The 27,030-nt window shown below is 41.5% G+C and overlaps 1 protein-coding gene across 2 annotated transcripts in view; it reads right to left on the bottom strand.

Moving 5' to 3' along the window:
- Positions 1-27,030, bottom strand: part of pik3cb (phosphatidylinositol-4,5-bisphosphate 3-kinase, catalytic subunit beta) — a 175,673-nt gene that overhangs the window by 41,231 nt on the left and 107,412 nt on the right. For both annotated transcript variants that reach the window (XM_073040918.1, XM_073040919.1), the window contains exons 9-14: positions 23,035-23,131; positions 22,806-22,936; positions 21,199-21,252; positions 18,346-18,534; positions 5,854-5,975; positions 3,107-3,250 (exon numbers count right to left, since the gene is read on the bottom strand). In XM_073040918.1, the coding sequence (XP_072897019.1) occupies positions 3,107-3,250; positions 5,854-5,975; positions 18,346-18,534; positions 21,199-21,252; positions 22,806-22,936; positions 23,035-23,131 (737 nt within the window). The remainder of the gene's footprint in view (positions 1-3,106; positions 3,251-5,853; positions 5,976-18,345; positions 18,535-21,198; positions 21,253-22,805; positions 22,937-23,034; positions 23,132-27,030) is intronic.

Here is a 27,030-nt window from a genome sequence, read left to right as displayed (position 1 = left end):
CTAGCAAGAGGGAGCGGCTTTCGATGAACAGCAAAGACTGAGACTTCATGCAAGTCACCCCTCGAAAGATGCAAAACCGTAGGCTAGTATAACCGCCATGGACACCCCACTACACTATACACAGAATGTAACACGATGAAACCCAGGGTTATCAGCCCACCAGTTGTTATCCAGTGTACTACTGTACACCATCCTCCCAGCGACCCAAAAGGATACCAACTCTTCTCCCACCCCGCCTGAGGTATAGTAGTAATGGAGCTAGCTGCCCGTTTTTCTGATCTTATTTACTGACTGCTGAGCGTGATTTGACAAATGAGCAATGTTCCGAGACTCATCAGGCATGTAGGTGCAGCACTCCTGAACAATCACAGCAACAGGTGCCACCCTTCTCCATGAGCAGGCGGTCCAAAGCCAGCCAGTTTTTGGAAGGACCCTCTCTGAATAGCTGACACTGGTTAGTATATCCACTGTATGCTCGAGTGCAGTGGCCGTCTCTCCGGCCAGCATCTCCATCACAGAGATCATGCACATCAGTTCCCGGGACAGCTTGACCGTACCATAAAGGGGAAAGGCCATCATCCAGTAGATTTTTGCCTCAGTGAAACGCCGATCCTCATTGGTAGGCTGGGTGCTAGTCCAGCGTAGTAAGGTGGCGTATGTATGGCACCTTGTACTCCTCATTGCAGCAGCCATACCATCCAGTGGGCAGACATGGGTAGGCCCAGGGGCCACGTATCCAGGAAGTGCCCACCTTCACATTAACATTCAGTGTCACAGTTATCCCAGAATGCTCCTTCTCCTTACATTCGCTATGCCCCACTGACAGATTGGTGGACACTGGATAGCAACTGGTGGACCTGCCTGCATCAACACTCCTTCCCCTTCCTTGTCGCCAGGGGGATTATTCTCAGAGCTGGGACCTTGGGATTAGACAAATCGTAAGTAGGGAAGTACCAGCCCTTAAAACACTTACTCCACTGGGGATTACTGAGAAGAGATGCAAGTTCTTTATGGCCATTCATTCACATGCGATGGGGCTAGGTAGACTGTAATGAACTACCCCCTCCCCTTCCCCACCCCCCCCCAAAGCAGAATGCAAAGCCACAAAGGCTGGACAAATTCCTCCTAATGTCCTGTTCTTTTCGGTGATCGGTATCAGCAACACACCTTCTGCAGCATGGGTCGGCGCCCTCAAGCGGATTCTAGAGTTTGAAATGTTGGTGTGGCTTGTATACTCGCAAGCCATCTATAGGAATGTGTTGTAGGATCTCACACCGGCCACTATCAGCGCCACAGCTGTCAGCAACCACCACTTGGCCGTTCTCTTATGTAATATACAGGGACACACTCCTTCCTGGTTTGTCGCTGGGTTTTCAAACAGTCTATCTCTTCTTCCCCCAGTAAGGACACCCATCGTATATTCCCTGGTCCACACACCACAATGTTCCCCTGCTCTGGTGGCCCCATTGTGTGCTGCACCAATCCATCCCTGAATCCTCCTCTGACTCCACCTCTTCCTCCTTTGGAGGATCCTACACTGCCAAGTGTAGGGATATCGGGGAGTAAAGCCAGTTCCATCACAAGCAGAATCCCTCCCCACCATAGAGGACGTATTCAGGAAGTAGTGCCTCAAGAAGGTGGTATCTATCACCAAGGTTCCTCACCATCTGGGAAATACCTCTTCTCAGTACCACCATCGGGGAGGAGGCACAGGAGCCTGAAGATCCACTTTCTCTGATTCAGAAACAGCTTCATCCAATCCGCTATGATATATCTGAACAGTCCATGAGCCTATGATAACCACCTCATTATTCCTTTTTTTACAAAAAATAGCAAGTTTTCTGTTTCTACACTGTACTGCTACAGTAAAATATATTCTACAAGTCAGTGATAATAAATCTGATTCTGACACCATGAAGTTCAAGAAGGTTTTTCAGTTCTCTTCCTGCAACTCCATGTTGGCGGAGAACAAGTTGTTTATCATAAATAATAAATAGCTGATATAATCAAGAATAAAAGGAGAGTCCCAGTATATTAAACTAAAGAGGGTGGGTGCTACTCTGAATGAAAACTTGATGATGTTTCTGATGGAAAGCACAAATACCTGTTTCCCATGTTTTTGACAATGCTGTATGTTATCTAGAGGGGCCGCCCACGATTTATTTCCATACACTAATAACTACATAGCATGGACTGTTTGTAAAACTTGAAGTCAATTTCTCATTAATTTAAGTAGTAAATTGCTGGTGCCTGAAGATCTGCAAGCATTTTTTCCACCAGCATTATGACAGCAAAAGTAGTAACAACCATTTCCCAATTTCCAGATCTGTTAAATCAAACTGGAAAAGGCACTATTACTAAATGCAAGTGAAATGTACATACTTTTGATTGTCAAAGATATGGTCAAAGGTCAAAGCTGCTGCACCGTAACGGTTAGCATAATTCCAGCAATCTGGGTTCAATTCCCGCAGCTACCTTTGAGGAGTTTGTACATTCTACCAATTACCGCAAGGGTTTCCTCTGGGTGCTTTGGTTTCCCTCCACGGTCCAAAGATGCTCCGCTTGGTAGGTTAATTGGTCATTGTAAATTGTCCCATGATTAAGTTAGGATTAAATCAAGGGATACTGGGTGGCGTGGCTTAAAGGGCTGGAAGGGCCTATTCCACACTGTATGTCAATCAATCAACCAATAAATCAATCAACAAATAAATAAAGGTCACAGCCCTTGCCTATGCCAGAGGTAGCAGGCTTATGTACAATACTGTCAAATTGCTGGCTAGTCGTAAGACAATTAGACCACAATGGTAGGACGGGAAAAAAAAGGATTCAGATTTCTAAATTGGGATGAATATTCATCATTATTCTGCATACATCAGAAGTTGTGTCATCCGTGGTTTCAGTCGTGCAGTCGTGCCTGAAAATCCTGACAAACACATGAGTAACAAAGTGAAGGATCCTGATAAGTAGCTCAGGTACCCTAACAAATCACTTAATTCTTAGCACACAGATAAAACCAGAAGATGGGCCTTTAGCCAAGCTCTGAGTAAGTGTGACCATTACATTTTCATTTGTCAACTACATATGGAATCCTTTTAATGAAACTCGCCTGAGGTGCCAGAATAAGAAGTGGCCTATCTTTCTGTTGGCTTGTGCTCGGTCCAAGAGAAATTTGGAAAGTGCACAGTCGAAGTATGGCTCGTATTTCAGTACTTGCACCAGCTGTAGGAGATATCGAGAAAGCTCTTCATCACTGGTGGAAAAAAAACATCGGCAGTTTAAATTAAAACGTAGCTTAGATGCTAATATTTTCATACAATATGGTCCAGATGCTATCTGTTTTTAATTCTGTAAATCCCTACTGTTGTTTCAACATGAATTTGATAAAAGCCAGGTAAGATTTAAAACTTGACTGCTACTTCTTAAACACTGCAAAGTGTGCATTTTGTAGTAAATGTTAAATCCAGCTATATATTCTTCACTTGGTGCAAAACTTATTTGACAGTAAATTTGACATTCATCTTGTGGTCTAGTTCTCATATCTCTTTAAGTCCCAGGTCACCAGAAATCAGCACTGGAATAACGTAAACCCAGCCTGACGTGAAGCTGGGCTTCTAACATATTCAGGGAGTTTGATACGTTGTCAGAGATTTTTAAACTATCAGAAAGAGACATAGTCACCTATATTTTCCCAATCTTCTAAAAGCAAAAGAGCTACTTGGCAAGGAGAGATTTGGAGCATGCACAAATTGATAAATTCCCCTGCACTTTATCCTGGCCGGCAAAGTGTAAACTACAGCCTACACCTTTAGATGAATCTACTTCCCCATTTACAGATGCGGACCTTGAGACTGGTTAATTAGCCTTAAGTCTTAGATATAGTCTTAAGTCACCTTTCTACCAAGCAATATCAAAAACAGCCTCGAGGTGTGATTCCACATATTGTACATGAGTCATGAACAGTCCTCACTCTATATGAAGGAACAAAGCAAACCAAAGTCTTTTATTGAACCTGTTTTGTTTTAACAACATTTTGAATGTTTCCTCATGGCAACTCTTCACTTCCTTCTTGCCTTCCCTCTTCCACTTCTCGAATGCTACCACATACTATTCGGCAGGCCAACCGCTTAATTTTCATTAAGTTTTAATAGGTATTGCTGGCAAGATCAGCATTTATTATCAATTCTTAGTGATACCAAAAAAAGTGCTAGCACTGTTTTTACCTTTTCAAATAAGAATTTTAAAAGATGCCACCCCTTCTCTCAATTCCTGCGTCTCCACTACATCTACTTGCAGGATAAGACTTTTCATTGGAGAATGAAGGAGATGTCATCAATCTTCAAAGAAAGGGGCTTCCCTTCCTCCACCATCAATGCTCCCCTCAGTTGTATCTCTTCAATTTCACGCACGCCTGTACTCTCCCCATCCTCTTGCCTTCCCACCAGGATAGGGTTCCTCTTGTCCTCACTTATCACCCACCAGCCTCCAAATCCAGCACTTATTTCTCTGTAACTTCTGCCATCTCCAAGGGGATCCCACCACCAAGCACATCTTCCCCCCCCCCCCCCCACCACTTTCTGCTTTCCACAGGGATCGCTCCCTACATGACTCCCTTGTCCATTCCCTCCCTCCTGGTACTTATCCTTCCAAGCAGAACAAGGGCTACAACTGCCCCTACATCTCCTCCTTCACTACTATTCAGGGTCCCAAACAGTCCTTCAGGGTGAGGAGACACTTCACCTGTAGGTTCATCTACTGTATCCGGTACTCCTGGTGTGGCCTCCTGTATATCAGTGAGCCCTAACGTAGATTGGGAGACTGCTTCGCCGAGAACCTATGGGCTGTCACCATTAAAACTGGGATCTCCCAATTTAATTCGACTTCCCATTCCCATATGTCAGACCATGGGCTCCTCTATTGCCATGATGAAGCCACACACACTCAGGTTGGAGGAGCAACACCTTATATTCCATCTGGGTAACCTCCAACCTGACGGCATGAACATTGATTTCTCAAACATCCGGTAATGCCTCCAATTCACCATTCCTATTTCCCCCTCTCACCTTATCTCCTTACCTGCCCATTACCTCCCTCTGGTGCTCTTGATCCTTCCTTTTCTTCCATGGTCTTCTGCCCTCTCTTATCAGATTCCCCCTTCTCCAGCCCTTTATCTCTTTCATTAATTGACCGCCCATCTCTTTACTTCACCCCTCCATCCTCCCAGTTTCACCTATCACCTACCACCTTGTACCTTTCCTCCCCCACTCCCAAATTCACACTCTGACTTCCCATCTTTTTTCTCCCGTTCTGAAGAAGGCTCGCAAGCCTGAAACGATGACTGTGCTCTTTTCCATTGATGCTGCCCGGCCTGCTGAATTTCTCCAGCATTTTGTGTGGGTTGCTTGGGCTCCCAGCATCTGCAGATTTTCTGTTGTTTGTGATTCAAAGAATATTATTGATTTCAAATGTCTAAAAGTTTAAAAAGAAAAATCTTCTGGAGTACCTGATTGCATTTGAAGAGTTAATCATACAATACACTAATCTGACTTGCCCGCTTCAAGCCAGCATGTGTCAATCATACTGGAATAGGACTGAGCTAACATACTGTTCAGTCAAGTACAATATAACTTCTTCAAAAATATTAAAATTCAGCAGCTATATGTTCATATTTTGGACCATAATTTTATTTTGTTCATAAGCTCTTTCTATATCAATGCCCATTTAAAATTGGTCAAATTTTATGCAGGCTTAAACCCAAGAAAACTTGATCTATCAGTACAACACCCAAATAACAAAAGACAATTCTCATCTTAATATCTTCATAACTACAATCTCAAAGTGTTCTAACAAACAAACCTCATTTGCCTCAAGCATCCCACAGCATACTCTCGTACGTATTGGTCTGGGTAGTTGAAGTCCAGTAATTCTAATGCTTCCCTGGGTGGGAGTTTGGCCCATATTTGAAGTAATGCTTGGAGCTGCATAAAAATGAGAGGTCCAGTCACAAAAGAATAAAACAGGAAAATACAGTCTGTGCAAAATATTTCAATACATGGACCAACAGAGTTGAAATTAAATTGAAAATTGTAACAAAATTTCATGGATCTCACTGAGCTAAAATGAAGTGGAGAATTAATGCTTCAATTGAAACAAATTAATCTAAAATATTGCTGAAAACAATGACAACCAATGATGGATTAGGGAAAATCGTGGCTTGGGTCTCCCGAATGCTGGCTACTAAAGAAAATATTTCCTCATCTGCAATGACAACCCCAAATCCCAACCCTTTCTGTGTAGAGGTGGTCATAATACATCTCAAAAATAAACGCAATTGAAAAAAATATTGTATTCCCTATCTAGTTAACACGGAATATGTTTGAAAATTACTACATTTGCTATGTGGTACCTTGGGCTATCCTAAGGTTATGAAAACCACTGTAAAAATCCAGATTATTTCATTCTTTTAACATGCCCCAATGGAAAACTCAAGATCAAGATGTACTACAGCTTTTGACAACAGGGAACCTATTGAGAAGCAGTTCCCCCCCCCCTCCACCCAAGTTATAAGACACTTTCTGGATGGCTCCCAGATGCAGTTATGTAGAGGGCTGGTTTACATATCACTGAAAAGATTAAAACAGAATTGTGCTTCACTGTAAACTAGTATATGACACTAAACTGAAATTCCTTTTGTCTGTTGACATTAAGCGTGTATGTCTTCTGTTACAGAGATAACAATCTAATTGGTTTATTATTCTCACATGTACCAAGATACAGCAAAAAATTTGTCTTGCATTATACAGATCAAATCATTACACAGTCCGTTAAACTAGGATAAAGTAAAACAATGAAAATGAAGAATAAAGTAGAAAAGCTACCAAGAGTGCAATGCAGGCAAATAATAAAATGTAAGATCATAACAAGGTAGATTGAGAGGCCAAGTGCCCATTGTATTGTGCAAGAGTTCCATTCAAGAGTCTGCTAACAGTGGGAGACATTCAATAGTCTCACAGTGGGATAGGAGGAGTCCTGGAGCCTGGAAGTATGTGATTTCAGGCTTCTGATTCTTCTGCCCATTGGGTGGGGGGAGAAGAGAGAATGTCCAGGTTGGTTGGGGGTCTTTGACTACGCTGACTACTAAGGCAGCGAGAAGTATAGGCAGAGTGCATAGAGGGGAAGCTAGCACCTGTGTGATGTGCTAAGCTCAGCTATGTCCACAACTCCACTGTGGTTTCTTGCGGTTGTGAACAGAGTAGCTGCAATAACAAACTGTTATTTATTCAGTCAGAATGCTTTCTAATTGGCACCTATAGCACCAAAAGTAAGTACTTTACAATTTCATGGGAAGATCCTCACAAATTCTATGCAAAATAGGCACTCGTTTTTAAAAAAAATGCATTCCAAATTGAAAAGGAGCCTGGGAGTCGAGACAGTGTGATTTAATCCCATTTTCTCTCCTTGTGGCAGAAGGAGGCAAACTGATCTGTTATCGTAGCATTTTAATTAGATGACAAGTTTCGTTTTTACAAGCTACAGCTGAGACCTTCTCTCACATAGATTGATGTAAATGAGTTAAGTGAATAAATTAAACAAACATATCATTGCAGATAGCCATCAAGCGCCACACAATCTTCTTTTACAAATAAGTCAGCCAGCTCTCCCCTGAAAATATTCATCATTGAGAAACATGCCTTTTTTTGTAAGTACTACAAACAGAATGTCTGTCCACTCCAACACAGTGCGGTTGCTTCTGTGAAGACTATGAGAAGAACGGCAACACAGTTTTTTTCATTGTTGAACAGCCATGTCCCTAACTTCTCAGCTCTGGACTATTCAGACTTTTCCCTACACTTGGGATGTTGGTTTACAATTTCAAATTGACTTAATAGTACTCAGATGTTCAAAATCCTGATGACTGGAGTTCTTCTGACCATTGATTAATCTATTGAGGTGGGTGAGGTGGAAAGGGGATAGGGGGGAGGAGGGAAACTTGATCAGGTTCAAATCTAATCCAGGAGAACAAACCTTGAAGCCAAAGATAAAAAGGGTTCAAATCCAGATATCAGAATACATGCCTGTAATCAGTTACCGTACTTTAGTACAGAGATCAGACCTTCATAACTGATGTTCAGAAAAATCTTACTGTTGACAGTCTCCAGCAGATATTTTGAGACACCTGGACACAGATCAGTCAGCAAATTCAGTCACAATTGTAGAAGACAAAGAGGGTTTACATTTCTATTTTTTTGCTCTTTTGGTTTGTTTCTTGCTTCTTTGATGAATTTAAACTAAAATTGCTTAGGAAAGTAACAGCAACGAGGCACTATCAATTCTGTGCTCATTTTCAAGAATGGTGGGATGTGTGGATGAAACAGTCAGTATGCTTCACTTTCAAGTCCAAAGCTTTGTCAGGGATAAGCAAAATCCATTCAAGTTTAAAAACCTTAAATTATTCAAACCTCACTTAAGAGCACGTTGTTCAGCTAATGACCACACTACTACAGAACAGGAAGACTTTGGTTTGATTTCAAGGCTACCATTAGTTAAGTCAAGTCAACGTAGATATAATTAGCCACTCTGTCCTCAGTGCAGGAAGTGGGTTTTATTTAAAATAGTGGATCTATAAAATGTCTTGTGTTATCTGCTACGCACTGACTCTCGCTCAACGGTGTGGAACTCCGATTATTTATTTAAATGCAAACCCCCACCCACCTCATAATTAAACTCTCTGCTAATATAGGCCATCCTTGGGTAAATAACAGGTTCCATTCTTGCAGATGCTCATGAATCGGATTTTTGTCCAGGAGTTGGAAAACATACAAAACTGCCTGATATCTTAAGTACCCCTCCGCAATATTGCAATGCATAGCAACAAAAGCATACCCTTCATCACACATACAAGCTAAAAAGTAAAAGACTGATGAGAACAATTCCTAAGGTGGGGGTGGGGGGACTAAGGAGAAGGGCAGCTCATAGGAACTAATGTATGTAAGTACATCAAATTTTTGAAATTAACATTATGGGAGTTCATTTGTATGTCGGGTGGTTGGACATTCAAAACCCAGGAATAGGCTATATTAACCATTTATGCCTACAGGCAGCAGAACAAGAAAGGTGCCAGAAAGTTCAGGAAGTGTCTGAAATATGTGAATTGTACTCCTTGATAGGAGTGTAATTCACCAGAAGAAAAAATGAACAGTGTGCTGCCTTTATGGCAGTTATTTAGTTTATAATATTTTCGCTTAGTAATTTGTTAGCATTTTTTAGTTAAAGTTAGGATTGTTTAAGTCAATTTATTTGTCTGTAATATATCGCGGCTGCGATGACGTCACATCCGGGTTCGCCGCGTCTTGTGGGAAAATACCGGTTTGGGATAAACGCAAGGGTGGGGGTCGCTCACATGTGGCGCCACGGCGCTGGTTAAGTTTTCTCTACGCACCAAAAACACAGTGAAAGCAACGCTGTAAGTCATTAGATAATCGATATGTTGAGTTAAAATGTTAACGCTGATTCTGTTAAAAGTAACGACGGTCGATAAGGTTTATGTTTTCGTTAGTTAAACAGTCGGGATAGTTTGTGTTGAAGTGTATTTAAAGCAGTCAATGGAGCAGGTAGATTCTGACTGTATGCTGCACTTTAATGTAATGTAGTTTTACCTTTGCAAGTATTCACAATGTAAATGTGATATTTAGAAGGAAACAAACACTGTACCAATCTTGTATTGTTTTATCAACAGTTTTCACCATATGTTAATGTGAAGAGTGAACACGAAATGGTTAATCTTACTGCGACCTTGTTTTCATTGACTCCGGTTTACCTCGACGTTTAATTCCGGTCCGTTACACCCGAGCGAGAACGTTACAAACAGAGAATTCAGGGAATAGAACACCTCAATAAATGGAATTATCAGGAGGTTTTAAAGTTGGCTATGTGTTGATTTCATTCAGCATTTTGTTGTCAGCGATTCCTTGCACAAGTTATTGGTTGCTAACCTTTAATGAACACCTTGGTGGTGGAGGTGTCTAGGACAGAGAAGGGAACTAGATCTGCAGTAGCTCAAGAATGGCATTCAGTCAGCCAGGAGATTTGTAAAGAAATGCCGCAGCTACCCAGTAAAAGATTACAACCCAAGGTGCTTTTTATTTGATTTCCAGCACTTTTAGCCAACCCACTATGAAGTTGAGATTCATATCACAACCCAAGTCACTGACATTCCTTATATTCCATCCAATTTCACGCTCAATGGTATCTGAGCTGCAAGAGAAAGAGTGCAGCAATATCTTCTTCTAGCTGAACATACAATCAGAAAAAGAAAAAAATGCTTTGGTCTGTGTGAGCTCAAACTTTGATCATTCAGATAAGGAAAAAACAGGCAAAAGAAATTCCTAAAGTACTGGGGATAGTTTATTTATATTTCCCTGGTCATTCTTTTCAGATGCGAAGCACAGGATGGCCAGGATGGGTACCTGGCTGTGGCAATCAGAGGTCAAAAGCTTAACAGAAGGGCTGTTTTGACAGCAGGTCAGTGTATATTACTGCATCTGGATCAAATTTGTTACTGCAGAAATGCTACAAATCCTCTAAAGTCCTGAAAACAGAAATTTCCATCAAGAATTTTGCTGTGGTTGGGACTGTGGAGAGTACAACAGTGCATTCAATCAGTGCTGTTCACTTTTGTCCTTAGACAGGTTGTTTGGTATTATGTGTCTTGCGATTACCAGAAACATACGTAAAATGGACAGAGGAATCTAGGTAAGCATGCACCGTGAATATAAGATCTGCGGTTCACATAGTTACGTAATGAACTGCAGCAGTTCCTATGCTATCGTCACACTGGTGTTCAGGTGGATTCTGAAAGCTGATCAGTTCATCTCAGGAGAATGTGATTCTGAAAATTAAGGCATTGTATGAAATACATAAACAACTGAAGCATTCTTACTTTCTCAGTGATGCAGCTGCACAATGTGCTTCAGTGTTGGATTACAGTGTGTCCTCGCAGCTGCACAAACCCACTACTCTTTCTGGGATAGGATCCTCTACCCACAGAACCTTTACCAAATACTTTACCCAGGCTACCTAATCCACTTGGGTCAGCTCTTTATCTGAAATCGAACAAAAGTCCTTGGCTAACCACTGAAACTGAACATAAATAAATAACCACATTAGCAAAGTCACTCCTGTTCCTTTTCCCTTCCAACAAACATAGTCTGCTGTATTATTAAGCATACTCCTCCCTTCCATTTGCTCTCACAGCATATGATATGCAACTTTTATATTACTACAAGTCACAATAAACTGAATGGGCACTCAGACCGACAGCTCACTTCGGTGTTGGATTCGTATGTTGCAAATTCCACTGTAAAATACCAGGTCACTGCAGATCAAGATTCCACATTCCCTGCCATTCACTTCTGCCCAAGTTCAGCAGGAGCTGTTGCTTTGAGGTCCAAAGCAGGTCATGACTGATACCTCCCAAGTAAAATACATTGGAGCACCATATTTGGAAACATTAGTGTGTTCTAATAGATGTAGGCATAGCCCAAGGTTCAATGAATGGAAGTTCAAAGATTAAATTCCATCTGCTATTACTCTTCCCATTTCATCAACATCATCCTCTATCCTACAATTATCCTTTTCACTATCCACACCATCACCATTTCAGAAGTTATCCGCAAATTTACTTATCATACGTTCTCTGTTCGTATCTAAATTGTGAAAATATTCTTACAAACAACAAGGGTTCCAGTAATGATCTCTGTGGTACACCATTAGTAACACTTTCCCAACCCAAAAACAACCATCCACAATCACCCTCTGTCTCTTGTAACCAGGCCAGTTTTGTTTCTAATTTGCCACATGCCTTGGATCCAATGGGTTCTCAGCGTTTGGATCTGTCTCCCATATACATTGCCCAAATCCTGACTAAAATCATTGTGGTCAATATCTACCACACTGCCCATATCAACACATTTTATTACCTCTTCTAAAAGTTTAATCAAATTGGTCAGATTGGATCTCACAAAACTGTCTATTTTTGATTAATCCCTGCCTTCTAAAACTAATCCTGTCCCTCAGAAATTATTCCAATAATTTTCCTACCATGGATGTTAAATTCATAGGCCTATAAATACTTGGCTTATAACGAACCTTGGTTCTAATCTATTTTTTGTTCAGCTTTTAGTGCTTTCCAATGTCACTTGCATTTTTAGTGCTTTCCAAACGTGCTTGCATTTGGTTTACCAGATATAAAGAAATCAGTTGACTCCCAAACTTTAACTTATGTTAGCAAGCTGGGACTGAGTTACCAAAAAAAAATTTAATAACATTATAATTTTACAAGAAATACAATTCACTCTTTGGGGCAACTGTATAAGCTTACAATCAGAAAACAAATCCCATGCCCTCAGCATTACTATTAGAAAGGCACGCAAAGTGTTGCTTGCACAAAAGAGGGAGTTATTTTAAATGGTTCAGCACAGAAATGAGTTAGAGGAACTCAGCAGCTAAGACAGTATCCACAGAGGGAAATGGACAGTCAATGCTTCGGGTCGAGACCCTGATTAAAGATGAAAGGAATCAGGGTCTCGACCTGTCGACTGTCCAGTACACTCCATAGATATGACCCGAGTTTCTTTAGTTACTTTGTGTGTTGCTCCAGATTTCCAGCATCTGCAGTCTCTTGCGTGTTTTCATTTTATATGGTACTTGGCTCCTTCTGACCCAAATATTGAGAGAAACTTAACTTGCACCTAAGAAGTCAATAGAAACACTGTTCCAGGTGCGCATTTACACACAGAGGCTGCAATTTAATTTGGTCTGGGGCTTAATTTAAATGCTGCGAGGGAACTGTGAGCAGTATTCTGGTGCTTTATTGCTGTTTTCGTGCAAGAAAGGCTGGATACTGCCAGACACTCAGGTCAGCCCTGGGTGCAGGGGATCTTGTTAAGTGGGCTGCCCTCTTCTTCTGAAATTATATCTAAAAATTTCATGGACACAAATGGCTAAAATTTTGAATGAATATGAAGTTCCAGTGTGTCTCTAGGAATATGGTGGAGAGAGGGATCTGGATTTCTCCAATGACACACTTCTAATCACCAGACGTAATTCCTATTGGGAACATGCTCATTGTGGATGCTGGAAGATATCAGAACAGGGCTTAGGAATGACATTCTCTTTAGCTCATTGGGGAACAGCCACTCAAAGCACCGGGTTGGCCAATGCAGTTGCATCATACCCTAGGGTGAAATTTTATGCACAACACCCTCAAACTCCTCTTTAGGGTGGGTTTAGCAACATACAATCTTTGGAGAATTCCCACTGCTTACACTGAGCGCTGGTTGGTCTTCTGATTCACAGCGCATTAAGTTACACAGCAGTTCCCGGGCACGTTCAAAAACATCCCAAGCATTCCTGCAATGTTCCGACAGAGATCCCAGGAACTTGCACAGCATTTCAGAACGCATCACAGTTGGATTGACATCAGAGATATTGGCATGATTGGTTGGTGATGGCCTTTTCACCACTCAATATTTTTAGTCTGCAGACGATTATTCATCATTAAGTAGTTTCCAACGCATCTAGGTTATGTACTATTTTGGAATTGCTTCACGATTCACTGCCTTAAGCCTGCCTCAATTCTGAATTCTGGCCATAATTGTAAACAAATGCTATGATCCCATTCTAAGCATAACTGGACAGATTTATTCCTCTTTACCTAAAGGTGTGTAGGAGCAACAGGCTAAAACCACACTGAGCTCAACTGCACATTTCTGTAGAAAGGAAAGCAGGCTTGATCTGCAAATAACTACACCAATTTCTCTTGTTCAAGAATCAGATACACAAAATTTTATTTCAGCAAAGCAGAATAGTAATCTTGAGTTAACTTTTCTCTACTCCTTAACCTTGATAACCGCAAAAAGACGTCTATCACCATATGCCTTTCAGTAGAGGTAAAGCTACAGGTGTGAAAAGTTCAAAGCCAGGACCTCCATGACTTACTCACCAATGGTAGATGCATTAAAAGAATAAACTTCTCTTAGCATCTTAACACAAGTTTTTCACATTCCTATTAATAGTGTTAAGTCCTTTAAAAAAAAATTAATTATGAGAAGTGCAGCCGTTAAACCAGAGATCAATATAATGCTGTAACTTCTGGTAAGAATTAAATACCAAAAATATTGTAACATAACTGCCCGATGAAAAGCTATGCTAAGACCATAACCATGAATATGATAATTCCTCATATTTGTCATCACTAGTTTGCCAGCTAAAAGAAACACCCTGGAAATTCTGATCTGGGACAAGCCAATACCAGTAATATTCCAGCTGATAATTCAGGCACTGTAGCATCACCTGCAGCTTTCATCGAGAAAGGTTCAAGAACACAAACTAGGCCTCAGCTTAACCAGGAAGAGTACCACAACTGAGCTCGCTCCATTTTTTTTTGTTTTTGCATTGAACGTTTCTGCATTGGTCTTTTAAGAGATAAAGCGAGGGTTCTGGGTGCCAGTAAAGGCTTCTCAGTTCACCTGAGTGTTCCAGGATGGGGGAGGTGACTAATAGTCATTTGGGGAAGATGAGGCTGCACCTCAAACATATCAGTGACTTCAAGAGAAAGAAGAAAACTGACATAGAGAAAAAAAAATTGTGAAGGCAGACTCTTATTCACTAAATAATCAAATGTTTGATAATGACACAGATCTGGGATCGATGAATGACCATTCTGACTGCTTTGTTACCTGCTCCAAATGATTTCATCTACAACTTCATCTCAGTGGTCTCTTTGGGCTCCTTTACTCTCTGTATTCCCAAAAGAGTTGGCTGGAGTCAGGGGCTTGTGCTTTGGTTCTTGGCAGGTTCACCCAGGCCAAACAGATCCAAGGGTAGAGGCCAGACTAACAGTGGTCCACCAGGTTCAGGGGTTCAGCTTAGGGCTAACAGCTCTGACTGGTAAAAGAAAATGGTTACGGAAACAGCAATTCTCTTATATCTGTGTGAGATTGTATGGAAGCAGAGATGGAGGACCTCCATTGCCCTAAATGCCAGTGGTGTGATGGGCAGTAAGTAATTTCAAAAATGTAAATTACTCGGTTTGTATTTTTGTCCCTTGAAACTGTTGCTCTCCTTTGAAATGAAAGTAGTTATTAGACCAGCATAGGTTCGGAAGACAGATCTCCCCTCGCAACCTCTATGAAACTGCAGGAATTTGGCATTCTATCCCTGGATTCCATGAGAAGTCCAGCATTAGAGTGACAACAACAAATTCCTAGCAAGGAACTCTGAGATTCTGAACTATAGCTTCTGCATCAGAGTCCAAAATTTTAATACAATTACATGGGAAAACGCCAGCACTTCCAGACAGAAGGGAAATCAGGCAGATATAACATGGGAGTGAAATACGTGCTAAATATAGGCTTTATCGCTCAAATCCAAAAGGAATGAGTATCCATACAACTGAACATTGCACCCAGACATTGCACAGAACTTTGCAAAATGGATACAAAGACCTGGTCTGCTGCCAAAACGAAATTCAATTTTACAGAACCTGCTTAAGGCCATGGGCAGAAAGAAATGCTAAAAATCTGCATTACTCTGCATATTACATTTGGGAAGCTTGCATCCACAATACTAAATGGATGTTAAATGCAAGATTATATAGGAAAGGAGTTCAGAGATCCTGATCAAAGGCAAGAAAGCCAACAAAATTATTATTAAAAAAGTCACTGGAAAGTGTCATTTAAATTTAGTAAGGAATCTTCTTAGTCATCTCTGTCTGCAGTATCTTATAGTAAAACATTTTACAAGTAGTTTCCTGTTATTGTCACTTTTGGCTTGCTAGCCAAATAGCAGTGACATGGAGGAAGGAGACCCTAGGGCTTTGTAGTTTTTTTTATCTTGAAGAAACATTGAGATGAAATGCATTTTATTTGAAAAGCACATTGTGTTTGAGTGACGGTTCCTGCATCTCGGTGATGATTGTGGCTGATTGCACTAACTTGGTCTCAATGGAGTTCCCGATTGGGAGATGAAAGCAATGGTCAGAAGCCCTTGAAAAGCAAGGCAGTATAAACAAATTTTTATGACTGACAAGGAAAGTACGCCAGCTTCAACACATTTCTTGGAGAGTTCTCAACAAGACTGTGGACACTGCTTAAAACAAAAACTGGTAAGGAAGGGTCACGGTCCAATGACAAAGTACTTTTGTATTTTACAGCAAATAACTTTCTGGAGCCTTTCTCCAAAACCACAGAAATTTTCATCATTTTAATAGCACTGGAATTTTTTTGTAATTTTTTTCTCTGGTGTGAAACTTGCTGCAGAAACTGCAGCTTTTGATCCAGTCTGATTATAGAATACAGTTCAGATGGAGTACTCACTGCTGCAGGTCTCATCCTTCCAATATTAAAAGTCCTTTCTACAGAGGATCGCTTGGAATGTCGTGGACAACACTTAACTCACAACCCATGCAATCTTAAGAAATTTTCAAAGCAGATGGGGTTCTGTTAGTGCCCTTGACCTGCAGCTACACTCAAACCGTGGTCCTTTACGGCGATGGGACCCGTTCCTGTGACTCACTGACCATGGGCAAGGCCTAGAAGCTGAGCATGCCTTCAGGGTTCAGAGTCTTCGTGGCCCTTTGGCAGAGCGGATTCCCGGCCGGTGTCACTGAGTGAAGTGTCATGGGAGAAGACGGAATATCGTGAGCAGACGATCAGCTTCCGGAGGTCCCGGTACTCAGCAAACCCTCTCTTTCTTTCACTGGTGGGGAAGCTTACTGCCAACTTTCAAGTGGCAGAACTCAGGGGAGAAAAAAAAAGTGACATGGCAAACTTTAACACCATAAACCAGGGAGTTCTTTTTATTTGTGTCTCCCCCCCTTGCTGAGTGACACATTTCTGTCACTTTATTAGGGAGAGAGAAGCCTGGGGCATGTCAGGTGAACGATTAGTTTTTGTTGTAATGCAGATCGTGGTCTCTCCCTTTGGGGCTGTGCTAGTTCTTGCTTGGGGGGCGGTGACTGCTGATGCTTTTTGCTGAAATAAGTGTGGGGGGGGTGACGCTTGCTGCTGCTTGTGCGTGAGGGGGAGGAGAAGGGGGCTTTGAGGTTCTAACATTTGTACTGTCACTCATTCTTTGGGGTACTCTTCTGTTTTTGTGGCTGTCTGCGAGCAGCAAGAATATCAGGTTGTATACTGATAGATAGATACTTTATTGATCCCAAAAGAAATTACAGTGTCTCAGTAGCATTACAAGTGCACAGATATAAATATTAGAGCAGAAGTAGAAAGAATAAAAAAAGTTACCACAGTCTAACACTTCCCCAGCTATAAGCTGACACATTATAGAGCCTAATGGCCGAGGATGAGAATGGCCTCATATAGCGTTCTCTGGAGCAGCGCAGTTGTCTTAGTCTATTACTAAGAGTGCTCCTTTGTTCAGCCAGGGTGGCATGCAGAGGGTGAGAAACATCCAGAAATGCCAGGATTTTCCATAGACTCTTTTGTTCCAGTTTGACTCCTATAACAGAGCCAGCCTTTCTAATCAGTTTATTGAGCCTGTTAGCATCACCTGTGTTGATGCCATTGCCCCAGCACACCACCGCATAAAAGATTGTACTAGCGACAACAGATTGGCAGAACGTGTGAAGGAGAGGCCTGCATACTCCAAAGGACCTCAATCTCCTCAGGAAGTACAGGCGACTCTGGCCCTTCTTGTACACAGCCCTCTGTGTTGGTGTTCCACTCAAGTCTGTCATCCAGGTCACACCAATTAGTTGTAGTCATGTACCATGTACTCATCGTCAATAGTAACAGACAGCAAATCTGGCTTAGTCCTCCTAGAGTCCATCACCATCTCCTTTGTATACATTCTCGGTCATTAAAACTATTGAACTATTTCAATATTTGTGACACCATGAACCTGGGCTTCATAAACCCAGGATTTCCTGGTATTCTGATTTCCTTCCACATTCCAAACAGATGTTGATGGGTACATTAACTGGCTGTATTAAATTCCCTCTAGCATATAGGTGAGTGGTGGAATCTGGAGAGAATTGATGGGAGTGTGTGGAGAATAATATGGGATTATTACATGGCTGGGGACTTGATGGTTGCCACAGACTCTGCAGAACAACAGGCCTAATTATTCTAAGACACTGATGGACATTTTGTGCAAATGAGGAGGAAACCTTGAAGAGGAATCAGTAAAACAAAAGAGTATAGCTCACTTCAATAAGATACAGTGAAACCAATGGAATGTTTCCAGCTCTCAGTAGCAATGGCTGATTATCTAGAAACACTATTGAAGCACTTACCCTATTATGGGAAAGGGAACATTCAATAGCCATACCTGAGCCACATCTTCATGCTTATTCCACTTCACTGAGAGTAGCAGCTTGGGTAGAGACTGTGGGAAGTTTTCACGGCAGTCATATCGTAGAGTCCATAGCAAATCCATCTCATTTTCACAGAGTTGAGACAATGCATCCCGCTCCATGATCTCTTTTAGTTCGATGTGCAGTTTCTTCCATCCTCGGCCCTAAATGAAGGATTGGTCAATGGTTACAGATTAAATATCCAGTCCTGGTCCTAACACCAGAAACACGTGATTATGCAGAAGCTGGAAATCCAAAGCAACACACTCAAAACACTGGGGGACCTCACCAACTCAGGCAGCATCTATGGAAATGAACAAAGAGTCAGCATTTCGGGCCGAGACCCTTCCTCAGGACTGGAAAGGAAGGGAGAAGCCAGAATAAGGTGGGGGGGGGAGGGGGGAAGGAGCACAAGCTAGGTTACAGGTGAAGCCAAGTGGGTGGGGGAAGGGGGAATGAAGTAAAAAAAAACTGGGTGGACAAAGTAAAGGGCTAAAGAAGGAAAGTGAGGAGAGGAGAAATGGAAGGAAGGAAGGGCACCAAGTGGAGGTGATAGGCAAGTGAGGAAAAGAGGTAAGAAGGAAATTGAAGAGGGAAGGGGTATGGGGAAAATTTATCGGAGGTTGGAGAAATTGATGTTCGTGCCATCAGGTTGGAGTCTACCCAAGCGGAATACAAGGTGTTGCTCCTTCCATCTGAGAGTGGCCTCATTGTGGCAGTAGAGGAGAACAGAGTCCTAACATCAGGGCTTTATTCATCCCTAACAGAAATACCTCTCATTGCTCTAGCGTCTGGGAGCTTCACACGAGACGGGAACTTCATTGCACCCTGGTCTAAATGATAATGAACTGATCTGAATCCTGACCTAATCATCTTCATTTTCATCCTAGATTCAATCTTTTCCTAAAGGAACTGTCACGATATCAAAGTGAGCAGTTTGCCATTAATGGTTGTAGTGAGAATAAATTTCTCCACCCAAGAAAGCTGTGGAGCCTCAGTCATTTTAAAGAAACATACATTTTTGATTATAAAGGAATGAAGGGGTACACAGTTAGTGCAGCAAGTGCCACTAAAGCAAAAGACCAACCATGATCTCATTGAATGGATTACCGCTGCTTCAACATTTCACCTTCCTAGTTGAATGCTTATTCGGCTACTCACTTTCACAGATACAATTCACTCTCTGAAGTTTCTAATATGAGAGGCAGAGTATTGCCTCTCCTTCACCATCTAGAAGTGCCCATCATTTGTCTCATTTTCAACCAATCGTGACCAGAGCAATCCCTGTGTCATCTTCCGTTTTGCCCCCAACACCTCAATCTGCAGACTGTTGTAATAAACTTTGCATAGCTTCTCATGCATGTCCTAATCTTGGCATTGTTTTTAAAAAAAATGTTTTCTCTGGATGCCTACTGATGACACCCATCCCCATCAGTGGCCTCTCTTGATCCTCCCACTAGTACACAGGAAGCTACTCAAGCTATTCTGTCTGTCTAAGAGCTGGCAACAAGAAACTCCAACTGCTGGACAAGGAAATGTGACCGTGGTTGAGTTGCTGTGGCAGCACTGAGTGAGAGCTCAGAGATTCCACCATTAACAAATCACCAAGAGAATGACTGTCACGAAGATCTGCAGAAGGTGAGGAACTGTTAAATTCACTTTGTAATCCATTTGCAGTTAAAACCACACTTATCCAAAAAGGTCAAGTGAAGTTCCACATTGTTCTGTTACTTACAATCCCCAATTCAAAAGAAAATGTACAAGACAATTTTTGGCGCAGTAAAATCAACAGTAAGTGGTGTTAGAGCAATTTGCGGCTTTAGCACATTTCCATTTAGCATACGACTTCAGCTACCAGTCTTCACATCTGAAGATAAATTGTGGATTTGATTTGGAGTGCAGCTCTGAACAACTGGTTCCTAAAAATCGTGAATCCCAGAACAGACAATGCTGATTAAAATTAATTTGGATGTCTGTGGTGTGGGTGTGAATTGAGGAGTGTAGTTCGTGTATAGCTTCAAAGAAAGCGGTGTCAATACATTGTAAATATGAAGTTGTCCTTTGATGCTTAGCACATAAAATATTGAGCCCCACATTGCGCCAGCCAGACCTTTCAACTGAAAGCATCACCACACGATGCTGGCTGTACCTTGCTTTGTTGAACAAGGAACCTGCTTCGTATCTACCAGTATTTTTCTACAGTGACTTCATTCACACAAGTGGTATATTCATAACATGCAGCATTTATTTAAAAAAACATTTTCACTCAGTTAATAGATACATGATATACCCTGGCTCTGCTGCTGAGTGTAGTTTCATTGGGGAATTTAAAGGACCCATAAAGCACAGATATTTGTCCTTTTGCGAATGGTTAATATCTGAAGTAGTGAAATTTATGTAATGAAACCCCCTTCTGAAAAATTCTTAATTGGAACTGAACATTATAAACTAATGGGCAATGGATGACAGAAAACAGAATTCTACTCTACCCTTTCTAACCTGTGATGGTCACTAACAAATTTCTGTCAAATTCCCAATCATATTTAACAGCTCAGAACTGCAAATCTTACCACGGTTAGAACCAATTTAATAATCTTTGTCAAATTGCATAGTGGTACTTTCTGCAATTAGTTGCTGTATCACATTATAATCTAAAATAAACCATAAAAGTTTATGCTTTGAATGAGAGTAAGACTGATTATCATGGACGTAACAGATTCTCATGAAGAAGTTTCCAGTGTCACTTCACAACAGAATAGGGTGCATATAATGGGTCAATGACCACTAGGTGGCATGACAGCATGCTCTGCTCCTCTAGTTGTACTTACCGCTGTACTTAGTGTGTCGTTGCTTCGTGCAATTTCGGCTGCCTTCTCCAAAATCTTTAATTAATGACATTTAAAGAAAGAAAGTCAGAAAATACTCAAAATTTGAAAGCAAACATTTCCCCATCAGCATCAGAGCATTGCAAGCACAATCAAAGTTTCTTTCAAGGGCACTTTCAAACAATTAAGTTTACTGCATTAACTTATTTGTTAGCTATTTATCTAAATTCCCTTCACTGGACACAGATGTGCTCCTCAATTTATTCAAACCCACAAGCTGACCTCAACGTTTTACCTATGTCAGTTGCAAACACATCATGTAAGGAAATGCGTGCTTTGTTCTCCAGACATTTGCACAGAACAAGTCCTTCCAGCCCTTCCAGCCACACTGCCCATCAGTCTCCGATTTAACCCCAGCCTCATCACAGGACAATTTACAATGGCCAATTAGCCTACCAACCGGCAAGTCTTTGGACTGAGAGATGAAACTGGAGCACCCAGAGGAAACCCACATGGTCACGGTGAGAACGTACAAACTCCTTCCAGAGAGCAGCAGGAATTGAACCCATGTTGTTGGTACTGTAAATTGTTAGTGCTACCACTACAGTAGCATGCCATCCCCTAGTTGCTGACAATTATTACCTCTTTATGAATCCAAGTTATTTTCAAAGTCGAACATTAACATTTAGATAATGAACTTCCCCTTTCAAAGAGTCAATTTTGTGCAGAAAACCATTGTTGATCATTGCATTCCCTACCTTCAGACTACAATGGTAGTCGACGCAGTAGTAGTACCAGAATGAAGGAAAAGATTTAAAAGATTTCTTTGCCATAAAAGAACAGGCAATTTTTATCTGAATGACAATTATGGTCAATAGAGTAAAAACTGATTAGATTTTATAAGAGGAGACAATTGACTCTCCAAGTCATCAACCAAATAGAGTTGAGGGATTTGTTAAATTAGTTTGAATTGAACAAGTGACAACACACAGTGCAAAACAGAATAACAACTCTAAGACTGACAAAATTATTTCCATTATTTATTTTAGAGAAGGTACTCATTCCCCCCTCCCCATTTTGTTAGTTCAATATAACATTTATTTATACTTATTACAAGTATTTCTGGTCAACAGTTTTAATTCCTACAAGTGTGGAATTCCTACAAGTCAGTTTCAGCAGAAGTAAAGCTGCAAGCCGGGTGAATTTAGCAAAGAAAAAATATTTTTTGAGTAAAGCTCGTTTACACTTTATCCAGCAATAAAGCATGGTGACTAAGTAATGCAGTATGGTATGACATTGCTCTTTTGGTTCTCGTAGTCAGAAATCCCACCAGAAGAGGGCTGAGAGTTTGACCACACTGAAAATGAACGTGTTGCAGTACACATCCGGAATGAAGAGGCTCTGTAAAGATTGCTCTGTGTTACTCCTTGGCAAGGGGAAGGAAATGCATTTTCACAATTGCTTAGACTGCAGAAACCTTCACTAAAAAAAATCCAGAGATAAGCACACAACACAAGCTTCTAATATAAATGGTAAATAAATTTTTCACTGCGTAAGCGTTTGATAATAAAGTATCAGTATTGGTTAAATGGCTTACAATAATTATCTACCTTGTCAAAAGCAGGATAAAAGATTGGTGACTTGCTGTACTCCTGGAATTGGATCTGCAGGGCCGTGGCATTTTCAGTGTATGGATTGGTCTGTGTTGTGCCAATTGGGTTCAGCATTTCTTCCAGTTCATCTGAAACCCATGGAAATTTGGTGTAAATCACTCACATTTTGGGAGTCAACTTCTGAATATTTTAATTGGAGAGAAGTTTCAAGAGTGCTAATACATACCAGGAAAAGATGACCAACAGTGCAGCGTGAGACTGCCGTTCTTCAACTGACCCCTGAAGTTAAATACCATCGTATTCACCCATGCAATTGGATAGTGCTAATGAAAAGGAAGGATTTGCTTTTATATTTTGATGTTCATCAAGACAGAGTATATCAAAAATATTCCTAGCCAAAGAACAATTTTAACATGTAGTTACATATACATTTTTTTTACAAAAAATATTTTTTAGCATCCTTGCTAGTAATGTACCAGTCCCTAATTAAAGAAGGTGATGAACTGCCTTCCTGAATCATTGTCAAACTTCTGGTGAAAATCTGCCTTCAATGCTGTGGGACTGAAAGTTCAAGGATTTGCAAGGTATTTCTAAGTAAATATATAATGTTTTAATTGGAAGGGAACCTGAAAGCAATGCTGTGCAGAGATGGTACAGATTGTCTGTTTGAGAGGTGCTGCCAGAGTAGCAAAAGTAAGTACCTGAAGCTCATTTTACAGGCTGTACACTCTGTAGTCACAGTGTGTCAGAAAGGAGTGTTAAGGGTTGTGTATTGGGTACCATTTTAGTGAATGGCTTTGTTCTAAATTGTCAAGCTTAAATGTTACTGGAATTTCACTGAAGTAAATGGAGAATATTCCATCATACTACTGACTTGTGCATCGTTGATGGTGGTGTCACCTTGAGGCATCAGAAGATAAATCAATCACTCAGCACAAGATATCCAATCCTGACCATGGTGTTTTGTGGCTGGTCTGGCTGAGCAAATGGTCAGTGGTGGTTTCTAGGATATGGATGGAGGGGAACTTGGAAGCAATACTGCCATTGGATGTCAAGGATAGGCAATTACATATCCTCATGTTGGAGATGATCATCACCTGGCCTTTATTGTAATGCAAGTGTGATTCAGCACTAGTCAGCTCGTGGCTGAACATTAGCGTGATGTTGCTGCAAGAAGGTACAGACTACCGTAGTTCATTTAATGAGGAGATCCAAATGGATTTAAGCACTGTACAATCACCAAACATTCTCTCCTTTTACATTATGACTGAATGATGAATATTGAAGAAACTATGAAGATGGCTGGGCTAGGACACCACCCTGAAGAAGCCTACATTGATCTCATTGAGTGGGAAGGTTATAACTGTTCAATGACAATCATCTTTCTAGATTTGAAGGCACAAGCCACAAGGTTTGTAGGGTTAAATTATGAAAAGAAGTTGAACCAACTTGGCATATGCACCTTTGAAATTAGAGGTAGGAAGGTTGTGGCGATGACTCTAAAGCTTAAGCATTCGTAACACTAAGAATGTCTTAATAATGATCCCAGTGCCCTTAGTTTGTGCCTCATGCTCACTCTGTAGAATTGATATTGAAGATGCAGAAGATTAAATAGTGAGGAAAGGCATGGATAACTTCTTTCAGCACCACTCTGAACTCATTCTGTGTCCTAGCAACTCACATTTATAAGCTCATTTCTTCAGTATTATTTATACTTGTGTAGTTTATCTTCTTATGCACGTTGGTTGTTTGTCAGTCTTTGCCTGTTTATGCATAGTATTCTATGTAAAATCTGCATGAAAATGAACAAGGTAGTACTGCATATGTAACATATATGGTACTTTGACACGGTGGTCAGCAGCACAGGAGCGCTGCAGGGGACCGTGCTCTCTCCGGTCCTGTTCACCCTGTACACATCAGACTTCCAATATAACTCGGAGTCCTGCCATGTGCAGAAGTTCGCTGATGACACGGCCATAGTGGGGTGTGTCAGGAATGGACAGGAGGAAGAGTATAGGAAACTGATACAGGACTTTGTGATATGGTGCAACTCAAGCTACCTGCATCTCAATATCACCAAGACCAAGGAGATGGTGGTGGACTTTAGGAGATCTAGGCCTCATATGGAGCCAGTGATCATTAATGGAGAATGTGTGGAGCAGGTTAAGACCTACAAGTATCTGGGAGTACAGTTAGATGAGAAGCTAGACTGGACTGCCAACACAGATGCCTTGTGCAGGAAGGCACAGAGTCGACTGTACTTCCTTAGAAGGTTGGCGTCATTCAATGTTTGTAGTGAGATGCTGAAGATGTTCTATAGGTCAGTTGTGGAGAGCGCCCTCTTCTTTGTGGTGGCGTGTTGGGGAGGCAGCATTAAGAAGAGGGACGCCTCACGTCTTAATAAGCTGGTAAGGAAGGCGGGCTCTGTCGTGGGCAAAGTACTGGAGAGTATAACATCGGTAGCAGAGCGAAGGGCGCTGAGTAGGCTATGGTCAATTATGGAAAACCCTGAACATCCTCTACATAGCACCATCCAGAGACAGAGAAGCAGTTTCAGCTACAGGTTACTATCGATGCAATGCTCCTCAGACAGGATGAAGAGATCAATACTCCCCAATGCCATTCGGCTTTACAATTCAACCGCCAGGAGTAAGATATGTTAAAGTGCCGGGGCTAGGACTCAATGTATTTAAGTAAACTACTTAAGAACTTTTTAAAAGCTATTATTAATGCTTTTTGAGAGGGTGATTTTAGATGCATATCATATTTTTACTGAGTTAAGTATTGTATGTAATTAGTTTTGCTATAATAAGTGTATGGGACATTGGAAAAAATGTTGAATTTCCCCATGGGGATGAATAAAGTATCTATCTATCTATCTATCTATCTAAATTTACTTTGATCCTTTATAGCTTTTTCATTCAACTGTTGGCAATGCACTGTTCTTCCACTAGATGGAGAACTGGTCAACTTTTGTCAAAATGTTCTGAGCAAGGAAAGTGGTAAATAGGGTGCATTGAGTTGGTGTGGATGGGTCTTGCACCAGGCTCACAGACCCATGCAATTCCCACAGATATAAAAGATATGATGGGAAATTTGTCTGTCCTAAAACATTGGCCATCAGCAACAATGTTCTTCATTAATGGGCATAATCATTGACAGTGAATTCACATATACATTAATTCAAATGGCAGCAATACACACAAAATGTTGGAGGAGCTCAGCAGGCCAGGCAGCATCCATGGAAAAAGTACATTCGACATTTCAGGCTGAGACCCTTCATCAGGACTGGAGAAATAAAGATGAGAAGTCAGAGTAAGAAAGTTGGGAGAGGGGAGGAAGAAATACAATGTGGCAGGTGATAGGTGAAACCAAGAGGGAGGGAGGGGAGGGGGTGAAGAGTTAAGGGACTGATTGGTGAAAGAGATAAAGGGCTGGAGAAGGAGGAATCTGATAGGAGAGGACAGAAGCCATGGAAGAAAGGGAAGGGGAAGGAGGACCAGAGGGAGGTGATAGCCAGGTAAGGTGGTAAGGTGAGAGAGGAAAATGCATTGGAATAGTAGGGGTACAGCTACTACCAGATGTTCAAGAAATCAATGTTCATGCCATCAGGTTGGAGGCTACCCAAATGGAATACAAGGTGTTGCACCTCCAACCTGAGTGTGGCCTCATCGCAGCAGTGGAAGAGGCCATGGACTAACATATCGGTCATGGGAAGTGGAATTAAAATGGGTGGACACTGGGTGATCTGCCCTTCCATTCCAGAATGAAAAGCCTCCTCCCGAGAGCAGATACAGCGGAGCTGGAGGAATTGAGAGGGGAGGGAGGTGTCCAAAATGGACTAGGTAAATTTGAGGGCAGGATGGAAGTTGGAGGCAAAGCAGACAAAGTCGACAAGCTCCTCATGGGTGCAGGAAGTAGCATCAATGCAATCGTCAATGTAGTGTAGGAAGAATTGGGAAGTGATACCAATGTAGGTTTGGAACATTAACAGTTTATTCTAGAACTAAAGAGATGTCTTCCTTCTTCAAGGAAAGGGGCCTCCCTTCCTCCACTATAAAACTGCCCTCGGCCGCATCCCTTCCACTTCATGCACGTCAGCCCTCACCCCATCCTCCTGCCACCCCACCAGGAATAGGGTTCCTCTTGTCCTCACCTAGCCCCAAGAGCCTCTGTGTCCAGCACATAATTTCTACATAACTTCTGCCATCTCCAATGGGAT

This window comes from Hemitrygon akajei, chromosome 3 (genome assembly GCF_048418815.1).
Source record: "Hemitrygon akajei chromosome 3, sHemAka1.3, whole genome shotgun sequence".
NCBI classification, from domain to species: domain Eukaryota; kingdom Metazoa; phylum Chordata; class Chondrichthyes; order Myliobatiformes; family Dasyatidae; genus Hemitrygon; species Hemitrygon akajei.
This window is presented reverse-complemented; position numbering and strand designations above follow the sequence as displayed.